Raw genomic sequence first — 19,906 nt, forward strand, 5'->3', positions numbered from 1 at the left:
CTCATCTTCCGCCTCGGAACACTTCAACCCCAGGGCATCAATGTGGACTTCAACAGTTTCCTCATTTCCCCTTCCCCCACCTCACCCTAGTTCCAAACTTCCAGTTGCCCGAAACGTCGATTTTACTGCTCCTCGGATGCTGCCTGAACTGCTGTGCTTTTCCAGTACCTCTAATCCAGTATTTGAAAGACCACTCTTAAAACATTGAAGACAATAAAGCCTGGTGAATGCGAAACAGGATTTTATTGTGTAGAATTTGGGAAGGGCAAGTAAGATGAATACCGGCCCTTTGAAGGGTTTATGTGCAATATAAGAACACACGAATTAATCAATTCCATAGGAATTTCAGTGATTCTTCACCTAGCTCCTGATCATGGGAATGGAATGCTACGTAGAAGCTTCTGGAGAACCTTATTTCCCTGAAGGGCGTGAAGTGTGTCTTCGTATAGATGGTTTACAGTACTGCACAGCTGCTCATGTGGAATTTTTGTTCTCCTGCACATCACCACAGTGACAATGGAGCATAGTAGCAGGATCAGTAGCACCTTCAGTAGCACTTGGAATAAGTGTCCCTTTTTAGGTGCTGATGGATTGACAGAAGAGACTGGTTCTATAATGGAGGAGAGAAAAAACAATGATTTAATGTGTATCCTTGAACATGGCTCCCAACTAATAATTTCTAAAAGCAATAGAAAATTAGGATAGCACAAGCTATCATATAACTTAAAAACACGGGTGACAATGTCGAATTAAGAGTTAGGAATTAGGCAATTCTTCACCACAGTTAGGCCCTATCTCCACTGCAGGGAGAGTGGCTGGAAACCTGAATCAAAAAAAAGCTAGCATTCAAATTTAACAAGTTATAGGGAAGGCGATTGGGTTGTAGACATTTAATACAAACGGAAATGGTGTATAAAAGTTAGAAGGTTTTGCTAAAACTATATGGGCTTTAGTCAAACCAGAGCTTGAATACTGTGAACAGTTTTGGATCCCCTTGCACTGGAGGCAGTCCACAGAAGGTTTACGAGGCTGAGATTCAAGATACAAAATTCTTAGGTGACTTGAAAGGAGATACAGGGAAAGGGTTTTCCTTTGTGGAAGGGTCGAGGACCAGAGGACATAATCTCAAAATAAGGGGTTACACGTCTAAGACAGAGAGGAGGAGGAATTTCTTCTGTTAACGGGGAAGTGAATCTGTGGAATTCTTTACTACAGAGGACTGTTGAGGCTGGTTTGTTGGTGCACTGATTTCAGAGATCTGGGTGTGTGCAGCATCGACTTCTGAAACTGAAAGTCAATGCATCAGCACATCAATTAGTACGTACGAAACCCAGAGGAACCTTGGAGCGACCACCAGCTTAGAGGAATATTGTCCCTGACTTGTCCTTTGTACACAGTGGCAGCTGTAAATGGATTAAACAAGTTACAAGAAGTTGAGAAGCATCTTTGCGCAAGAATCTTGCACATACTATCTGCCTGAGTACAGATAACTTCACCATTATTAGATATTTTTCCATTAAGTTTAACTTAGAATGAAACAGAATTAAAATGTAGCCATGTTATCCAGTGTTAGTGTTTCAGCACCAAGCAACACTGGCACTAACATTATTCCTTTTGGTTTCCTTTTTAATTAGAGGCTTGCCCCCTATCAAATTTCCTCTTGTTGTGAAAACATTTGACTAGCTGTATCTAGGCTGATGGTTTTCTTGTCATTAGCCCTCTCATTTAACCCCACTCTCTTGCTCACACCCCCACCAGTTAAGATTCATTGTTAAGTAAATATCCATTTTTCTTAAAATAATTTAGGCATTCTGTTCCAGGAAAAGGCTGCGCAGCTTTCATGTAAAGAGGTTTTTCTCGATTTCCTTTTAGTTTTTTTTGAGATCATCTTAAATTTGTTCCCCCAACCAGTGGAAACTAGCTGATCTGGTCAGCAAATTACAGTCCATGGAATAAAAGCACTATGAAGTTAGATGAGTGACAGGTAAAGCGAGTGCTTGTGAACAGTCGTTTTAGGAATGAGGGCAAGTTATGTAGCAGGGTTTCCCAGAAAATTATTGTTGGGAACCTGCTTTTCTAGGTAGATCAGTAATCTAGACCTGGCTGCAAAGGGCACAATTTTAAAATTTGAAGACATAGAAATGGAGAAGGACAGTGATAAAATTCTTGAGAAAATAGATTGATAGATTACTAGAATAATTAGCAGATGAAACTTGATGCAGAGGTGTGTTTGTTTTGCTTGTAAGAATGGGGAAGAGGCAATATAACAGAAAGGGTACAATTCTAAAGGGGGTGCAAGAACAGGGGAGGGACCGGAAGAATGTGTACACAAGTCATTCAAAGTGATAGGAAGGTTCAGAAAATGCTGATAAAGCTCATGGTATCCTAGGCTTTTACAAATAAGTACAGAGAGTACAAAAAACCAAGAAAGTTATGACAAACATATATAACAATAGTGATTCAGTCTCAACTAGAGTATTTTGTCTATTGCTGGATACCACCAGGTAGGATGTGAAGGCTTTAGAAAAGATGTCTAATACAGAAAAGATAAGAATGGCCCAAGGATGAGAAGCTTTGTACAAAGATAATCTTAAATTGGAGTTATTCTCCTTGGAGAAGATGGAGTAAAATATAGAAGGTGCTGGAAATACTCAGTAGGTTCTGACAGCATCTACAGAGGGAGAAGCAGGGTAAAGTTTAGAATCAGTTGTGAACCTTCTTTAGAATTTCAAGTATTTCTAGCATTTTATGTCTTTAATTCAGCTTTCCAGGATCCACTGTATTTGCTTTTATTTAAATATAGAAAGGATTGCTACTCAGATATTCAAAATCGAGGAAGTTCGGCTGAGGATACATGGGAAATACTGTTCAGTGACATTAGGAATAAGAACCAGAGGACATCACTTGAAGGTGCATGGCAAAAGAAGCAATGGAGACATTAAGAAAATCTTTCTCATAGTGTTTAGTATCTGAATGCATGGCCAGAGAGAGACTGTGGCTAAGGTAGACTGAGTCGTGGCTTTCAAAATAACTTCTAATAATTATGGAAAAGGTTGCATTGCTACACAGAGAAGTGACAGCAGAATGGAACTAGTTCACTGATCTTGCAGACAGCAGACACATACATGACAGGCCAAACATCTTCCTTTGCACTGTAACCATTCTAAGGTTCCACAATCATGAGTCACTTTGGCATATTCATCTCAATCATTTTAATACTGGTTAAAAAAATAATTTTACAGATTTTTCTTTTATTTTATACCTATAAATATTTAGAATGCAATGTTTAGGCACACAAACAGGAGCTAAGTTCAAATCCATGACTGAGTTTGCCAGTTATACAACAGTCACACAATGGCATTCTAAGGCTAGCAAGAGGAAGAAACAACATGAACCAGCCTTCGACTGCTGCACATTATCCACTGGTTCTTGCATATGTGGACACAGTCAGGGCCAGCTCAGTACTTCTACAGTTGAGAGCCTTTCATACTAGTGAAACAGCTATTGCAGTGGAAGTTTTGATACTCAAGAAATCACATCCAACAAGCAAAAGGACAAAGGACAATTATGCTAAATTTGTGAATGAGCAAGGATTCGTAAGTGATTTTAATTTACGCAAGTTGATAATGAGAGAATAATGAATTTGCATTGACCTGGCCACTTCTCGTACATTTGCATGACTCATGGAGCAGATCTAACTCTGTAAGAATTCACATAGCTTACCCACCTTCCATCTTTCACTTACTTTCTGATGTAGTTGTAGGCTTTTCCTCCTTTGGCTCATTGAACCTTTGTAATTTCTGTGCATCATACTCCTTCCTGCGCCTCTCCTTCTCCTCCATTTTCTCTCGTTTACGCAGATCTCGTTCCCTTGCTTCCTTAGCCCGTAATTCTGCTTCACGCCTTTTCTCCAACTCTGTAACAACATATTTGGCTATAAAACTGGCAGTTAAAACTTCTGATGCTTTCTGATTTTATTTTATACTCACTTTTGTACACTGTGTCCAAGTATTTCAAGTCAACTACAGACCAAGCACGTAACATAAGCTAACATTTAAGTGCAGGGCTCACAATGGCATGCCAATGGAAGTGCTGTACTTAAAATGAGATGTCAAACCAAGGTCCTATTCCTATTGACAGAACGGACTCCACAGCATTAGATCGAGGTTTCTGGAATGTCATTGCTAGAATCTATTCCTCAGCTCATGTCAAATTTGCTGCTAGTATAGTGCTCACATTGTTATAACATGCAAACCTTGCAGCCAATGAGTACACTTCAGAAAGAGTTTATTGGTGATGAATTGCTATAGATAATCAAAAAGCTAGGAAAGGTGCTAAATAAATGCAAGTTCTCGATACTTTTAAAGTGTGAGCCTAAGTGATGATCCATCTCTTCAATCAGTGAAGTGAAAATTACTGATCCACTCTCAATGCTCTAAATATTATTCAGACCAACTGCCAGTTGCTTTCCTTGAGATACACACCAAGTAACAGATTTCCTGTTATCACATTGTGTACCTGATTAACCATTGAGTAAAAACCTGGGAGAGCTAGTAAAAGACTCCAAGGTCAAGCGATTGCACTTTGAATTTAAAGTCGTAACAGATAAACCTGCATTCCAAACATATCCTCTATGCCATTTAGTTTTTTACACCCATTTTGCCGAACAGTAAATAGCTGAAAACTTGCATCTGAAGACCAAAGAGTGCAGAAAAATAATTCCAACACATTCAGTGGAATGCAAAAAAATTATTCTGCATTAAGACTAGTTTCAGCTTTGTCAGAATTTACAGCATAGAACCAGATCAATTTGGCTAACTAGCTAATTCCGTTTGACTCCCAGTTACAAAGCAAAACTAATGCTGCACCACTACAATGCTGGAACACAGAATATGGCGATTAATGACAGACTCTTGAAATTTGTTTCTTCCACTTCAAGATTGCTCAGCCAGTCACAAGAGTGAATAGGAAGATGCCAAGTTCAATCTGATGTCTGCACTCCAAGGTATGGATGGAATGAACACAATGAAAGGTTACCCTCGGATACTTGTTTGAAAATCCACTGAAAACAAGGCTAGCTTTAGATTAATACCTTTAAGTCAGACTGTCAATTGTAATCCACTCTCAGTAGTCCTATACCTGGATGAACATTTGTTTTAGCCATCTAAACTCTTACCTCTTTCAACCAGCAGCCGTCTCTGTTTTTCACGATCTTGTTCGGACTGAATGGTTTTCATGTACCGCAGCACCTGCAATATCCAACAGTGAAAACAAAGTTAACAACTGAATTTCTTGGAACTGGATCTCACCACATGTAGAACTACACACCACCTCATGCGCAATAAACACTGATTTATCTTTATCAGTGCATATTACTTCAAGACTTAAAATGTTTAACTAACTTCTTTCACTAAACTTACTGATATACAACGTTAGTGGACGGTTAATACAGTGCTCCACAGTTACAAATCACTAATGCTGTATCCCAGTGTATTGTGACCACTGGACTTTACAAGAAGATTAAAGGAGGAGATTTTTAAAGTGCAATCTAAGGTGAAACTGAGACTTTTTGGATGGGGGTTGGTGATCATTCTAAATCTCTCCTCACAGAGAAGCTCATCTGTTAGGACTGTCATGGAAAGAGAGATCTATTTGAAATCCAAATAAAAGTTTTCACATCTTGATTAAAAAAAGGAAGAGTTACTTTTTGGAGAAAGACAGAGTGGCGCATATAGATAGATAAAGTGACAGACAGAAACACAAGAAATTATTGTTGTGAATAGCAGGGTGATCAGTTGTATCAATGTCAAATCAGGATGCTTGCAAAAATTGGTTTTCTATAGAAAAGAACAAGGAAAGATTAGCAGGACCTTTGGAAATTTAAGGAACAAGGAGTCATGAAGATGATCTTTGCGAATGAAAGCCAGTTGTGGTAAACTTAGATTGAACCCAATGATTTCTGAAGGACATTTGAAGATTTAATCTGGTGTGGCAAGGAGAAATGAGCCTATTCGAAAGCTAAGAGTAAATTAGAACACAATCTTGTGTTGCTACATTCTATCAGAAGTGTGATGCACAAAAGGAGATGCAAGATGTGTGCCTTGATTGCATTAGTCCATTCTTGTCAAAGTCATGTTTTTAAAAAGATTGCTGTATTAGTTGTCTGTTGAGTAAAGTTTGACATGCTGATTTTAATTTGCTATAGTTACAGTTTCAAAACATTTTAGCTATTTCTGTTGGTTGCTGAAAATCCTTTGGAAAATGTGCTCAGCCTCTACAAGGATTGCAACAAGCTTTATATCTGTACTCACCAATACTGTACCCTGTGTTACTACATCCACCAGTACTGCAGCCATGTGATATGGACAAGACTTGTACGCACCAGTACGTTATCCCAGTGCTGAACAGTGACAAATCCGTATCTTTCATTATTATACAGTGAGGTATCTATATCCATCAGTACTTTACCCCAGTTTTATACAGTTAAAAAATCTATATTGTATTAGTGTCCCCAGCAGCACTGGTGTACACCACTATCAAATAGTGACAGACTGGTATCCCTTATATTGGATGCCACTATTAGAAATATCAGCACCACAGATAGTGTTTTCAACAGTCCTGTTGCGAACATGTACAGGCTTTTTTAGATTAGATTTTTGATTAGATTATCTACAGTATGGAAACAGGCCCTTTGGCCCAACAAGTCCACACCGACCCTCCGAAAAGTAACCTCCCCATACTCATTCCCCTATATTTACTCCTAGCTAATTCACCTAACACTATGGGCAATTTAGCATGGCCAATTCACCTGACCTGCACATTTTTGGATTGTGGGAGGAAACCGGAGTATGGAGGAAACCCACGCAGACACGGGGAGAATGTGCAAACTCCACACAATCGCCTAAGGCTGGAATTGAACCTGGGTCCCTGGTGCTGAGGCAGTAGTGTTAACCACTGAGCCACCATGCTGCCCCAAAACACCTGAAAGTCTCTTCCAAAATTGGACAGTGGATTCTCTGAGCCTATTTGCAAGTTTAAGAAAAAAAGTCTAATTGTATGATGCTAAAAGTGTAAACTGATATCAAGTTATCTTTATGGTGAGGACAAATCCTGAAACTTACATTGGCTGCACTCTGCTTGCACTGCTTCTCATCCAGGCAGTCACCTGCCACCTTCTCAAGCAATGGATCAAGTGGATTTCCTTTTAAATCCAACCACTTCAAGTTCTGTTGAGAGAAAGGGGCATCAGTTATCCTCATTGCTTTCTTTAGGAACTTGCTGTGTACAAATTAAATGACAGATTTCAGAAATTACAAGTGATTATATCAAAAATGCTATAGTTGTTTGCAACTGCTTTGCAAAGCCAAAAGATGGGGGATGGTGCTCAACAATACACTGTCTTTCCTGACAAATACTGCCTTTTGCCCTTTCACCACAGTGTATTCCTCCGCTTTCATGAGACAAAATTAGATCCATGCGCTTGTATCAAACTTAAGGCAGCGAATTTCAAAGACAGAAACTGTCAGTAAAGCATTAGATTTTAATCTTCTAAATAAAAATGCTAAGATCCAAGGAGACTGCACAAACCAATATGCTTCCTTTCAGCATTTACAACAGTACTGCTAATTCCCATTCAGAAACATCATGTTCACTGGTACACAATGTGTAAAACTGTCACACAGGTATTGTATGGATTAGTTTACTGAGGTTGAGCATGAAGTACATTGCTGGAGGAGATGCAATCATGACATAGCTTCTCACACAACCCATGACTCTAACCCAGAGACACAAATGGGTATTTAGTTTTAATGCAATGACAAAGGGATAAATGCTAAAGAACAGATAATAATTATTAACCTCCCCAATCCATTTACACCACCTTGATCTTGTCATCTCATAAGGCTTCACTACTCAATCTCAGATAAGCTAATTGCTGATCATTCAGAACCTGCATTCCCTCAACTCTACATCCTTGTGTCCTTCCCAAGAAAAGAAAATCTATTCTCCAATTCACTTACAACTAGAGTTCCAAAATCCCAACTGTTTAGCCTTTTACTTTCTAATTTGTGAACTGAAGCATTCATCTCAATCTTCTATAATTTAGTCCCAAATTAAACCATTTACCCTTCTCATAGCATTACTTCAAGTTCAATCGCTGCAGATTTAAAGGGATATGGCAGTTTACAGGCCTAACTATTACAGGATCATTCCAAACTACAAAGACAACCCCCAGTTGTTTCTTCTATTGCATTAGGTCAATTTAAACACCTCTGTCTGCCTTCAAGTCTGCCACATCCACCCTCACTCCCAACAAGTGTGTGGAGCTCAAGGATACCTTTGCCAGAAGTTAGAAGCTATCCGATCAGTTCTCGATGTCACTTTCCTCCTTTCTCTAGCCCACTGGGCTAAATCTCTTAGTCTCTCCCCAGTCCTAGACCTGAAGTGGTGTCTTTCTCCAGTTTTTGTCTCACCTCTTTCCCTCTCAGAGCTCAAGTTGGCCACCAGTCCTACCTCTGCACCTTCAATTATATTTCCACTAAATTGCTGACTATGCAACATACTTTATTGGTTCTCATGTCAGTTGGTATTTTTAATGTTTCCCACTCTTTCAAGTCTGCCATATCAAAACTCTTCCTTAAATAATCACCAACAGGCCGTGCTAACTATCATTACAAATCCAACCCCACTTTCTTCACCAAATGTGTTGGCACCTCCCAAATTTGCATCTGTCCTTTCCAAAACTCTATATCTGAATCTCTCTAATCTTTCCACCCCTGCCATGGTGTCAAAACAACTCTTAGCAAAAATCATAGAATGACAACTGTGAGAATATGACAAAAGATGAACATTTACTCAACTTGCCTTAAGCATTTTATGTAGTTGCCCACACCATTCGCCAACAAACATCTGGTTTCATGGTCACCAGTATTGTTGATTGGTGGAAAAACCCATTTGACTCACTAATGTCCTTGAAGGAAAGAAACTGCCATCCTTTTCTGATCTGGCCTACAAGCGACACCAGAATCACAGCAATGTGATTGACTCTTAGCTGCCCTCTGGGCAATTACGGATAGGCAATAAATGTTGCTCCAGCCAGCAATGCTCTCATGCTCTGAATGAATAAAAATGAAGATCAGCACCAGCAGGAGTGATTGGCAAATGGAACTTGGTATGAACTAGAATGTAGGCAGCATAGGTTTATCAAGCTTGCAGATGTAGAATGGGAGACGCTTGCCTTTCTGAAGTAGTTATGTTTAGAGGTATTAAAAATATAGGTGGAATTTCAGAAAGCTGCAGAGTTTAGAGATTTGCTTTTATAGAAGCTGTGGACTGGACATCCCAGGTTGGCTGCGGACAGAGAATATATGACAAGTCAAGGGAGAATGCAAGATTTAAGGGACTTGGTGTCTGATGGGTGTTAGTTTTTGCAAACATACAGAACTGTTAGCCTCACATCAGTCGTAGGAAAAATGCTGGAATATATTATAAAGAATGTGGTAAAGTAGACACATGGATAATAATGATTTGCATGGGCATAGTCAGTATAGATTTTTGAATGGGAAATCATGTTTTGTGAACTTGAGTTTTTATTTGAAGATGTTACTAATAAAATTGATAAAAACAGAGCTGATGAACTATACTTAAATTTTTGAAAAGCGTTTGATAAAGCTCACCGCAGGATACTGGTTAGAAAAATTAAAGGCCTTGAAACAGGTGGTAATGTACTGACATATACCAATTAGCTAATAGCTAGAAAACAGTAGAAATGAATGGACCGTTCTCACATTAGCAGGTTGTGATTACTGGGGTATCATATAGATTATTTGGCTCCTAGTCGTTCATAATATCAAATGATTTGGAGATGGGGACAAAATGTAATATTCCCAAATTTGCAGATAATACAAAGCTAAGTGGGAACTTTTGTGGTGAAGATGTAAAGCAGCTTCAGGAGGGTGTGGTTAAGGCTTAGTGATTGGGCATGAACATGGTAGATTGAATATAACTTGGTAAAATGGCAGGTAACCCACTTTGGTTGAAGGAACAGATGTGCAGATCATTTCCAAACTGGTGAGAGATTAGACAGATGTTCAACGAGAACTAGATGTTCTTACAAGAAATCACTGAAGGCGGCAGGTGCACAAGCTATTGGAAATGCAATTGGAAAGTTAGCCTTTGATGCAGGAGGATCTGAGTACAGGAGTAGTGAAGTCTTGCTTCTGTTGTAAAAGCGCTTGGTTAGACTGCACCTGAAATAATGTGTGTAGTTTCAGTCTCTTTTCTTGCCATAGAGGGAGGACAATGAAATTTACCAGACTTGATCCTTGAATGGAACTGTCCTATGAATGGAGATGGGACAAATTAGGCCAGCATTCTCTAGAGGATAAAATATTTAAAGGGATAGACAGGGTAGTATCAGGTAAGATATTTCCCTTGTTTGGGAAGTCTGGAACCAAGGGACACAATTTAAATATAAGATGCAAGATGAGTTTTATTTTACTCAGAGGGTTGTGAATCTTTGGAATTCTCCATCACAGAGGGCTGTGAAAGCTCAGTCTTTTGAATATGTTTAAGCAGGGATTGATCATTTTCTGATTGTCAGTAGTGTACAAAAGGGATAAAATGCATTGAGGTGTTTGATCAATCATGATCATAGAATGACAGGTCAGACTAGACAGGAGCAGAGTAGGCAATTCAGCTTATGAGTCGATCTGGGCTCCCATAAAAGCAATTTTACCTTTCAATGATATGTTTATTTTTGGTTGTGGTGGCAGATAAAGTGAAAGAATAAGTTAGAGCAGAAGATTTTGAATGTAGTCTGGACCTTGATATTAGTGAAACTGAAAGGAAATACACAAACTTGCACAACAAGACACTTGAAGGGCAGCTGAAACAAGAAAGGCAAGTTTGCAGTATCCACCAGTATAATGAAAGCAACCATGACACTGATTTGCTTTCCCAACTCCACAAGACGATCTTGATAAAATATGAATTGCGAGCTTGAAGGCTGATGGGGAAAGAAAATTGACAAACAGAAAACAAGCTTTTCTCCAAGGGTTTCCCAGAATGAGATTATGGGAATAGGTTGCTTACCTTGAGCTGAGCAAAGCTGACTGGCAGATTAGTCAATTTGTTGTTGTAGAGGTCCAAATGCTGCAGGTTAATGAGTCGTCCAAAATCTGAAGGAAGCTCCTGCAGCTGGTTCTTGCTCAGATCAAGTTTGATGAGATGTGTCAGACTGCAGAATTCTGACTGCATTTGATGGAGAGGTGTTTTGAGACAGAGAAATAAACAAAAATGAAAAGAAAAATCAGACTTAACAGCTACTCTTGAAAAACTGCTTGAAACATGAACACCAATTAAAAATGTACTCACTTAAGCTTATACCGCCAGCCAGGTAGCAAAACTCTCACATTCTGCAGACAATAAAATCCTATACAGAACCTGTCCACCACAATGCTCAAGAGAGACAAAGCATTGCTTGTATAGCACAGTATTAATTAGTCATCTGCAACCAGGATGCCACATTTCATGTCAGTGTCCCTGAGCTAGTCACTGCAAGATCAGCCAGGATTCCTGTTTCTGATTACTATTAAATCCTGGTGCAATGTGTATGTGAATCTTTAGAGAGAATGGGTTTGGGATTAGCTGTATTTCTTTTCAATGGACAAGGAACAAAAGGGCCTATATTTGCATTGCACAATTTATAACTTTAGGAGCACTATTTAAATTGTAGCCACTGAGTACTGTAGAAAATGCAGCAGTCAATTTAGGCACACTAAGATCTCAAACAGCAATGAGGTAAAAATTAATCAGGACACCAAGACATTTTTGTTTGCCGTTATCTGAATTAGTGGCAATAAAATCTTTTCTGTTTAAGAAAGCAGAGAAGGCTTTGGTTTAACTTTTCATCCATAGTAACAATTCAACAATGCAGCACTCCTTTAGTACTAGCAATGTCAGCCTAAATCCTGTGCAATTCTTTTAAGGGGAACTTGAGCTCATAACCTTCAGACTTAGAGGCGAGAAAGTGGTTTACACTAAAGCACATCTAATAACTACAAGTTTCTTATTGCTTGGACTGGGCATGAATAGAGAGTTAATCCAATGACGCAAAGCAGAATTACATAACCACCATATGTCAATGCAATCAACAGAGGGGAGAAAACACACACAAAACAAGTACACATCCATAAAGGATATGATGCAACAGCACAGAGTGAGCTTTACTCTCTATCTAACACTATGCTGTACTTGTTTTAGGAGAGTTTGATGACTCAGCAGTGGAAATTTTATATCTAACCTGTTTCGTACTGCCCTGGGAGGGACGTAATGATTCTTTTGGTACTGGGGGTGACAACCATCTTGAAATTTGAAGCCTGCAAGTCCAGGCTCCTTCAATGTTGTACAGTCAAAAAAAGGAAGAAAATTTTAGACACTTGGAGCCCACTTGGAGGGCTGCATATAGTTGCGATCACATTATTATTCATATCGAATGCTGGAGCAAACCTTAAGGCTAAATGGGCATGGGAGTCCTGTTTTTAAAAAATTATAAAAATGATATCAGAAATGTGAGGTTATACACTTCAAGAAATTGTGAACGTAAAACAAAGGTTGTTCTTTTTCATGAATGCTGCAAGAACTGGGGTACACAGATTTAAATTTTCAGCAGCAGATATAGGGCACATGTGAGGAAGAACATCTTTGTTGAGTGAGAAAGATAATTTGGAACTCAGTATTAATTGGGGTGGTGGAAATGGTGATGATCAACGTTTTAAGGAACTTTGATAGGCACTTGAAGCAAAAGAAGTATTGTGATGGATAGGTCAGTGGCATTAATTGCAGAAAGGTTCGATAGACTTGATGGCTTAAGGCTCCTCTTGTGCTATTATGACTTCAATTGTATCGAAGCATTTAAATATTACATGAACATGAGGGAGAATTGGATACTGATAGTTTGTCAAAGGGTGTGAAGAAAGTCAAATGGATCCATGAACATCAGCATGGACTGAATGAACCAAAATGACTTTTCATTCCTGTTTATTCTTACTTATTTTGCTCTAGAGAGGGTATGTCCTGAATGCACCATACACACATTATACTCAGACTGCTTTCTTGTTTTTGTATAAGCTGAATTTTCATATACAGGCTGTAGTCAGGATGCTGCATCCCATTATAATCACACAAAGGTATTACCCATTCTACAACATTTTTTCTAAGTCAATGATCTCTCTCCATCTCCTGAAGATGTTTTTATGAGTAAGGAATGTGTAGTTTGTACTAGCTCTCCCTTCTCCTTCCCCAGATGGTATTGATTCCCTCAAGGTTCAAGAATGTTCTTGAAAACATCACAATATCCCAGAGATGGCACATGATGATTATTGAGTTATGAAATCTCCCCTCCCCAGACAATGGTGTCTTGTTAAATCACACAATGTCTCATTTAACTAATTGCTATTTTCACCTCACCTCACAACACATGGAAGATATGCGTACACAACACTGCACTGACATCCAACCCAGAACACAGACAGATATAACTGATACGACAACTTACCGGCAGTGTGACAAGAGAATTACAGGATAGATCCAGGACAGTGGCCTTGGGCAATGTTGCCTGAAAACACAATACATTATTTTAAGGTTTGACAGGATTAAAACACAACTGCTATACAAGGCAGCAGCAAACTTGAGCTTTTCATGCCTAGAAGGAATTGAATGCAAGGCGCAAATAACATTTTCATTAATGCACACCATTACCTCAGCTTTATCTCCCTTAATTCATACTCAAGGGTCTCCTGTTGCAATATGAGGCAAATATGTTTTAAATAAACCTAAACTGGGAGTGTGATGAGGACAGTGTACAAGGAGCCGTACAGTACAGGAACAAGCCCTTCAGTCCACCAAGCCTGTGCCGGCACATGATGCATTTCTAAACTGAAAACTGCAGGCTGTATCCCTCTATTTCCTGCCTTTTCATATCTGTCAAGGTGCCTCTTAAAGAATGCTGTTGTATCTACCTTCACCACATTCTCTGGCAGTGAATTCCTAGTACTTACCCTCTGTATATATAAAAAAAACCTTGCCTCTCATCTTCTTTAACATTCCCCTTTTACCTTAAACCTTTGTCCCCTAGTAAAAAAAAATTCTACCCTCGGAAAAAGACTCCAACTATCCATTCTATTCAGGCATTTCAATTTTGTAAACTTCTATTAGGTTGCTCCTCAGCCTTCGACATTCAAGTTAAAACATATGAAGTATGTCCAATCTCTCTTCATAGCTCATACCTTCCCATCTAGGCAACATTCTGATAAACTGTTTCTGTACCCTGTCCAAAGCCTCCACATCCTTAAGGTAGTGTGACAATCAGAATTATGCACAATATTCCAAATGTAGCTTAACAAAGTTCAATACAGCTGCAAAGGTTCCAGCCTATCTACCTTGCTGTATCCTTTGGAAATTCTCCTCACTAACTGCAGCTTTGTGTCATCCACAAGCTTATAATCTAACCGCTTACATTCTCCTCCAATTCACTGACAAGGTGCTGCACAGGAAGCATGGTGTTAGAGGCAAGGTGTTAGCATGGAGAAAAGCTTGGCTGTCTGACAGAAAGCAGAGAGTGGGGATAAAAGTGTTCTTCTCAGGATGACAGCCGGTGACAAGTGGTGTTCCGCAAGGCTCAGTGTTGGGACCATATCATACACTAACCATCTAGATAAAGGAACAGAGGGCATTTGGCAAGGTATACAGACTGGTAGGTAGACTGACAGATTGCACTGAGGAGGTGGGGAGGCTGCAGAAGGATTTGGACAGGTTAGGAGAATAGGCAAAGAAGTGGCAGATGGAGTACAACATAGGGAAGTGTGAGGTCATACAGTTTGGTAGGGAAAATAGAGGCATGGACTATTTTCTAAATGGGGAGAAAATTCAAAAGCCTGAAGTGCAGAAACATGGGAGTTCTAGTCCAGGATTCTCTCATGGTAAACTTGCCGGTTGAGTTAAAAGTTAGGATGGCAAACATAACGACGGCATTTATTTTGAAAGGACGTGAACATAAAAGCAGGGATGTGTTTCTATAAGGCTCTTATCACACCACCTTTGGGGTATTGTGTGCAGTTTTTGGCCCCATATCTCAGGAAGATGTACTGCCCCTGCAGTGTGTTCAGAGGAGGTTCATGAGAATGGTCCCAGGAATGAAAAGCTTAACATTTGAGGAACATTTGAGGTCTCTGGGTCTATACTTGATGGAGTTTTGAAGAATAAGGAGGGGGATCTAACTGAAGCATACAGAATACTGAATGGCCTGGACAGAGTACATTTTGGGAAGATGCTTCCATTGGAAGAAGAGACTAGAACCTGAGGGCACTGCCTTAGAGTAAAGAGAAGACCTTTAGAACAGAGAGATAAGGAGAACCTTCTTCAGCCAGAGAACGGTGTATTTGTGGAATTCATTGCCACAGAAGGCTGCGGAGACCAGGTCATTAAGAACATTTAAGACAGAGATAGACAGGTTGAGTATCAAGGGGACCAAGGGTTACGGAGAGAAAAATAGTAGGTTTGAGAAACCTATCAACCATGAATGGCAGAGCAGACTCATTGGGCTGAATGACCTAATTTCTGTCCCTTTGTCTTATTTACAACAGGTTTTATTTACAACAGGAATCCCATTGTTGATCCCAGATCTCTGGTTAGAAAAACATCCATCTCAATTCTGTCTTATCTGATTCAGCCACTTCTGCATTTATCTTACCAGATCACTGTGGATCCCAGTGACTTCACCTTTTGTAACAGCCTGTCATGAGGAATCTTGTCAAAAACTTTGCTAAAGTCCATATAGACAATATCTACTGCCCTGCCTCAATCATCTTTGTCACTTCCTCAAAGATTTAATCAAGTTTATGAACATAACCTTCCCTGCACAAGCCACACTGCCTATTGCTAATAAGTCTATATTTTACAAAATGTGAGTAAATTCTAAGGATCTTCAATAATTTCCCTATCATTAACATAAAGCTCACAAGCCTGTAATTTCCCAGATTATCCCTTCATAAAGGAACAACACTGGCAATTCTCCAGTCGTCCAGAACCTCTCCTGTGATTAAAAAAGAATACAAAGATTTAGAAAAAGACCCCAGCAATTTCCTCACCTGCCTCCTTCAGCATTCTTGGATAGATACCATCAGGCCCTGGGGATTGGTCTACCTTAATACTTTACAAAACACCCCAAATCACCACCTCTTTTATACTGACATGATCGTGTAGATTGATGTGAATTGTGCATGTGCAAATGCACAAGAAATAAGCATTCCTGTTGAAGGGCACAGAAATTTTGAGACATTCAATACAGGTAAGTTCACTACAGGCAAACACATTCTGCATTTATCAAATTGTTAGTTTGTTAAAAGTTATGTAAACCTATTGCTTGTCACTAAGAACCTCTGGCTAACGTTCCCCTAAGATTGTTACAGTGTAGTTTACTCCATACGTAGGTTGAAACTCCACATGGAGTTGGAAATAGAAACATTAAACATTGGAAGAGTAGGCTATTTGCGCCTTCCAGCCAGCTCCATCATTCAATATGATAATGGCTGGTCAGCCAACTCAGCACCCTGTTCCTGCTTTCTCCCCATACCCTTAGATCACTTTAGCCCTGAAAACTGTATTTAACTCCTTATGGAAAACATTCAATATTTAGACCTCGACTGCTTTTTTTCTGTGGCAGAGAATTCCACAAACTCACCGCTGTCTAGGTGAGGAAATTTCTCCACAACTTGAGCTAACTACAGATTGAGGAGCCTGTTTGTTTCTGTATGTTTTAGCTAGATCCCCCTCCTTATCCTTCAAAACGCCATCGAGTGTAGACCCAGAGTCCTCAAATGTTCCTCAGATGTTAAGCTTTTCATTCCTGTCATTTCCTCCCTCCTCGAGCTGAGCCGCGGTCCCTGTGGGCACCCAATTATTAAACCAGGGGCTGGACAGTGATGGTGGCAGGCTGACCGACTGTGGGAGGCATCACACTGCAGCCCTGTCCTCGCCCGGCCTCCACTCACCAGCTCCCGGACCGGGACCTCACTCAGGCCGCTCAGGCTCAGGTCCAGTTCGTGTCCATCCAGCCGTTCCCGGAGGCTGGAGCTCGGCTTCAGCTGCTTGCCGCTGTTCTTCGGCATCTCGGCTTTGCAGTCGGACTCTGAGCCGGTGCCCAGCCGCTCCTTCCACACCAGCAGCTAGCTACACGTCAGATCAAACTCCCAGGGGGGACGGCCAAGGAAAACCGAGAGTTCACCACTTGGGGAACAACTCCTTCGACAGCGCTCCGATCCTCCACGAGGATAACTGACTAACTGCAAGCCACAGCTCCATCCAAGTCTTTTCTTTCTCCACCAAGTAGAAACACAACTTCTTCAGATTCAAGCATGACCCAAGCTACAAACGTAAATATAATTAAATTTTCATTTCAAATCAACGAGCAAATATAACTCATAACCTCCAAACTGAAGAATAAACCCCAATCTTCAAGCCAAATATAAACCTCAATCTCCAATCCAAAATATCATTCGAAATTCTAAGGACGGTTGTCACAGAGCAGCAATATGATAAATACCAGATAATTTGACTTCATAAACTTGATGAATAACAAATATTGATGACAGCACTGAAGGGAACTGACTTGAAAATATTGTTATATATGAGAAGGCTTTTAAAATTATTGGTCAGAGCAAAGGTAGGCCATTCAATAGATCCTAGGTAAAAACAATGACTGCAGATGCTGGAAACCAGATTCCGGATTAGAGTGGTGCTGGAAAAGCACAGCAGTTCAGGCAGCATCCGAGGAGCAGGAAAATCGACGTTTCAGACAAAAGCCCTTCAATAAGAACCATTCAATAAGATCCTGTCTTATCTAATTGTGACCTTAACTCCACTTTCCTACCTGCAACCCCTTGTAGATCAATACAGAGGGGTAGGTTAAATCAGGTGACTTGACAGTTGATTAGAGATGCCAAGACCATGAATTTATTTCCTGCAAGGGCTTAAGATTGCCTTCTTAACCTGGCTTCTCAACCTCACCTCTCATCCTGCTGTGTTGACCCTTACATTAAACTTGCCACCTGTTGTGTCTCTTTTGAAAGAGAGTATGGGACTTTACCTGTACATGAATAAAATAATTCAGCCTTGAATTTGGCATGGGTAGCTCAGTTGTTAGCTCTGCTGCCTCACAGTGCCAGGGACCTGGGTTCAAATCCAGACTCAGGTGACTGTCTGTGTGGAGTTTGCATATTCTCCCCATGTCTGTGTGGGCTTCTACCAGTTTCCTCCCACAGTACAAAGATGTGAAGATTAGGTGGATTAGTAATGCTGAATTGTCCATATGTGCAGGTTAGGTGGATTAGCTTGGAAAATGCAGGATTATGGGGATGGGTGAGTCTGTGTGGAATGCTTTTCAGAGCGTTGGTGTGGACTCATTGGGCCAAATGGCCTACTTCCACACTGCTGGGGTTTTATAAATATATTCCTACAATTGTATTAAAAATGGACCATCGATATTCAACTCCCATCATCTGATTGGCCTAACAGTTGAATGGCAGAAAATGCTTTGAAAAAAATACACATTCTGATGAAAAATGGCTGCTGTGATCTCCTGACCAAGATTCAGAAAAAATCCATGATATGGAATAAACAAAAAACAGTATTATTGTGACTATCATGTCATCTAAAGACTGAAGCCAGCAAACTGAGGAACAATTGCATGACAAGGGAGATAAAAGTTTACCTGTGGAATATTCGGTTTGACAAAGCAATACAACCAACTCAGGAATATATAAATAAAACTTTATCAAAACAACTTTTGAGCAGCAAAGCAGAAGTGAGAAAGAAATATGATTAGTTCAACAACAAGAGACAGGAAGTCCCTGTCTTTCCCAAATTTGAAGTCAGTGCCCAGCAAAAAAACAACTTGGGAAAACAATCAGTCAGCCAGGAAGTCAAAGGATCTGCAAACTTCGTCACTACTGAAGAAACAAGACAACGACAAGTTAGCATTCAGATCATTCTTTCAAAGCAAGGACTCTGAGCACTTTGAACTGAAATTGCCTTTATTTCCTGCCTGTACTAGACATCCTCACCCCTCTTTTTAAACTTATTTAAGTGTTCACTGTTGCATTTTTATTATTTTATGGGGTTAGTGGGTAATAAAATTCCTTTTTATTCCTCAAGAAAAGTTTGAAATTTAATTCCTCCATTTTGGTTCAGTTAATTACATTGAGATGCTGTAAAAAAGAAGTAGTATAATTTGTTGCAGCTGGTGAGAGGGAGTTATAAAGAAGGGAGCCAACTCCCCTCTTCAGCTAGTCATAGTCATTCAATGGCGCAAACTCCACTGCTCTTTGAAGAAGAGAATCATAAAGACTAAATATTCTTGGAGAAAAGAATTTCTTCTCATCTCTACTTAAATGGGATTCTCCCCATTTTGTGAATGTGTCCCCAAAGCTGGATTTTGCTCATGAGCTGAAATGTCTTCTCAGCATCTAACCCTTATCAAGCTGCCTCATAATTGTGTTATCTTAGTAAAATCATGCCACATTCTTCTAAACTCATTGCAACTGCCCAACACACTCAGTCTTTCCTCATTATATAATCTTTTCATTCCATAAATCAGCCGAGCGAACCTACTGCAATACGTTTCCTATGGAAGTACAAGCTTTCTTAGTTAAGAAGAAAAAAAGTGCACAGTACTCTAGGTGTGCTGTTCCCAAATCCAATATAGTTGTAACAAGGCTCTCCTACTGTTATACTCCATCTCTGTTGCAGTCGATGCCAAAATTCCATTTGCTTTCCAAATTACTTGCTGTGCCTGCAGACCTGTTTTTTTTGTGATTCATGTCCAAAGCTGCCAAGATCTCTTGTACCACAG

General features: G+C 39.9%; 1 protein-coding gene across 1 annotated transcript; it reads right to left on the minus strand.

The window, feature by feature from the left end:
- Positions 1-224: 224 nt before the first annotated feature.
- On the minus strand, positions 225-17,264 carry lrrc59 (leucine rich repeat containing 59). The gene is made up of 7 exons (XM_043714575.1): positions 17,049-17,264; positions 13,556-13,615; positions 11,092-11,250; positions 7,122-7,226; positions 5,177-5,249; positions 3,746-3,916; positions 225-610 (listed from the first exon to the last, which is right to left on the minus strand). The coding sequence occupies exons 1-7, from the start codon at positions 17,163-17,165 to the stop codon at positions 372-374; spliced, it is 924 nt and encodes a 307-aa protein (XP_043570510.1). The 5' UTR covers positions 17,166-17,264; the 3' UTR covers positions 225-371.
- Between the last annotated feature and the right edge of the window lie 2,642 nt (positions 17,265-19,906).

This window comes from Chiloscyllium plagiosum, chromosome 24, assembly GCF_004010195.1.
Source record: "Chiloscyllium plagiosum isolate BGI_BamShark_2017 chromosome 24, ASM401019v2, whole genome shotgun sequence".
NCBI classification, from domain to species: Eukaryota; Metazoa; Chordata; class Chondrichthyes; order Orectolobiformes; family Hemiscylliidae; genus Chiloscyllium; species Chiloscyllium plagiosum.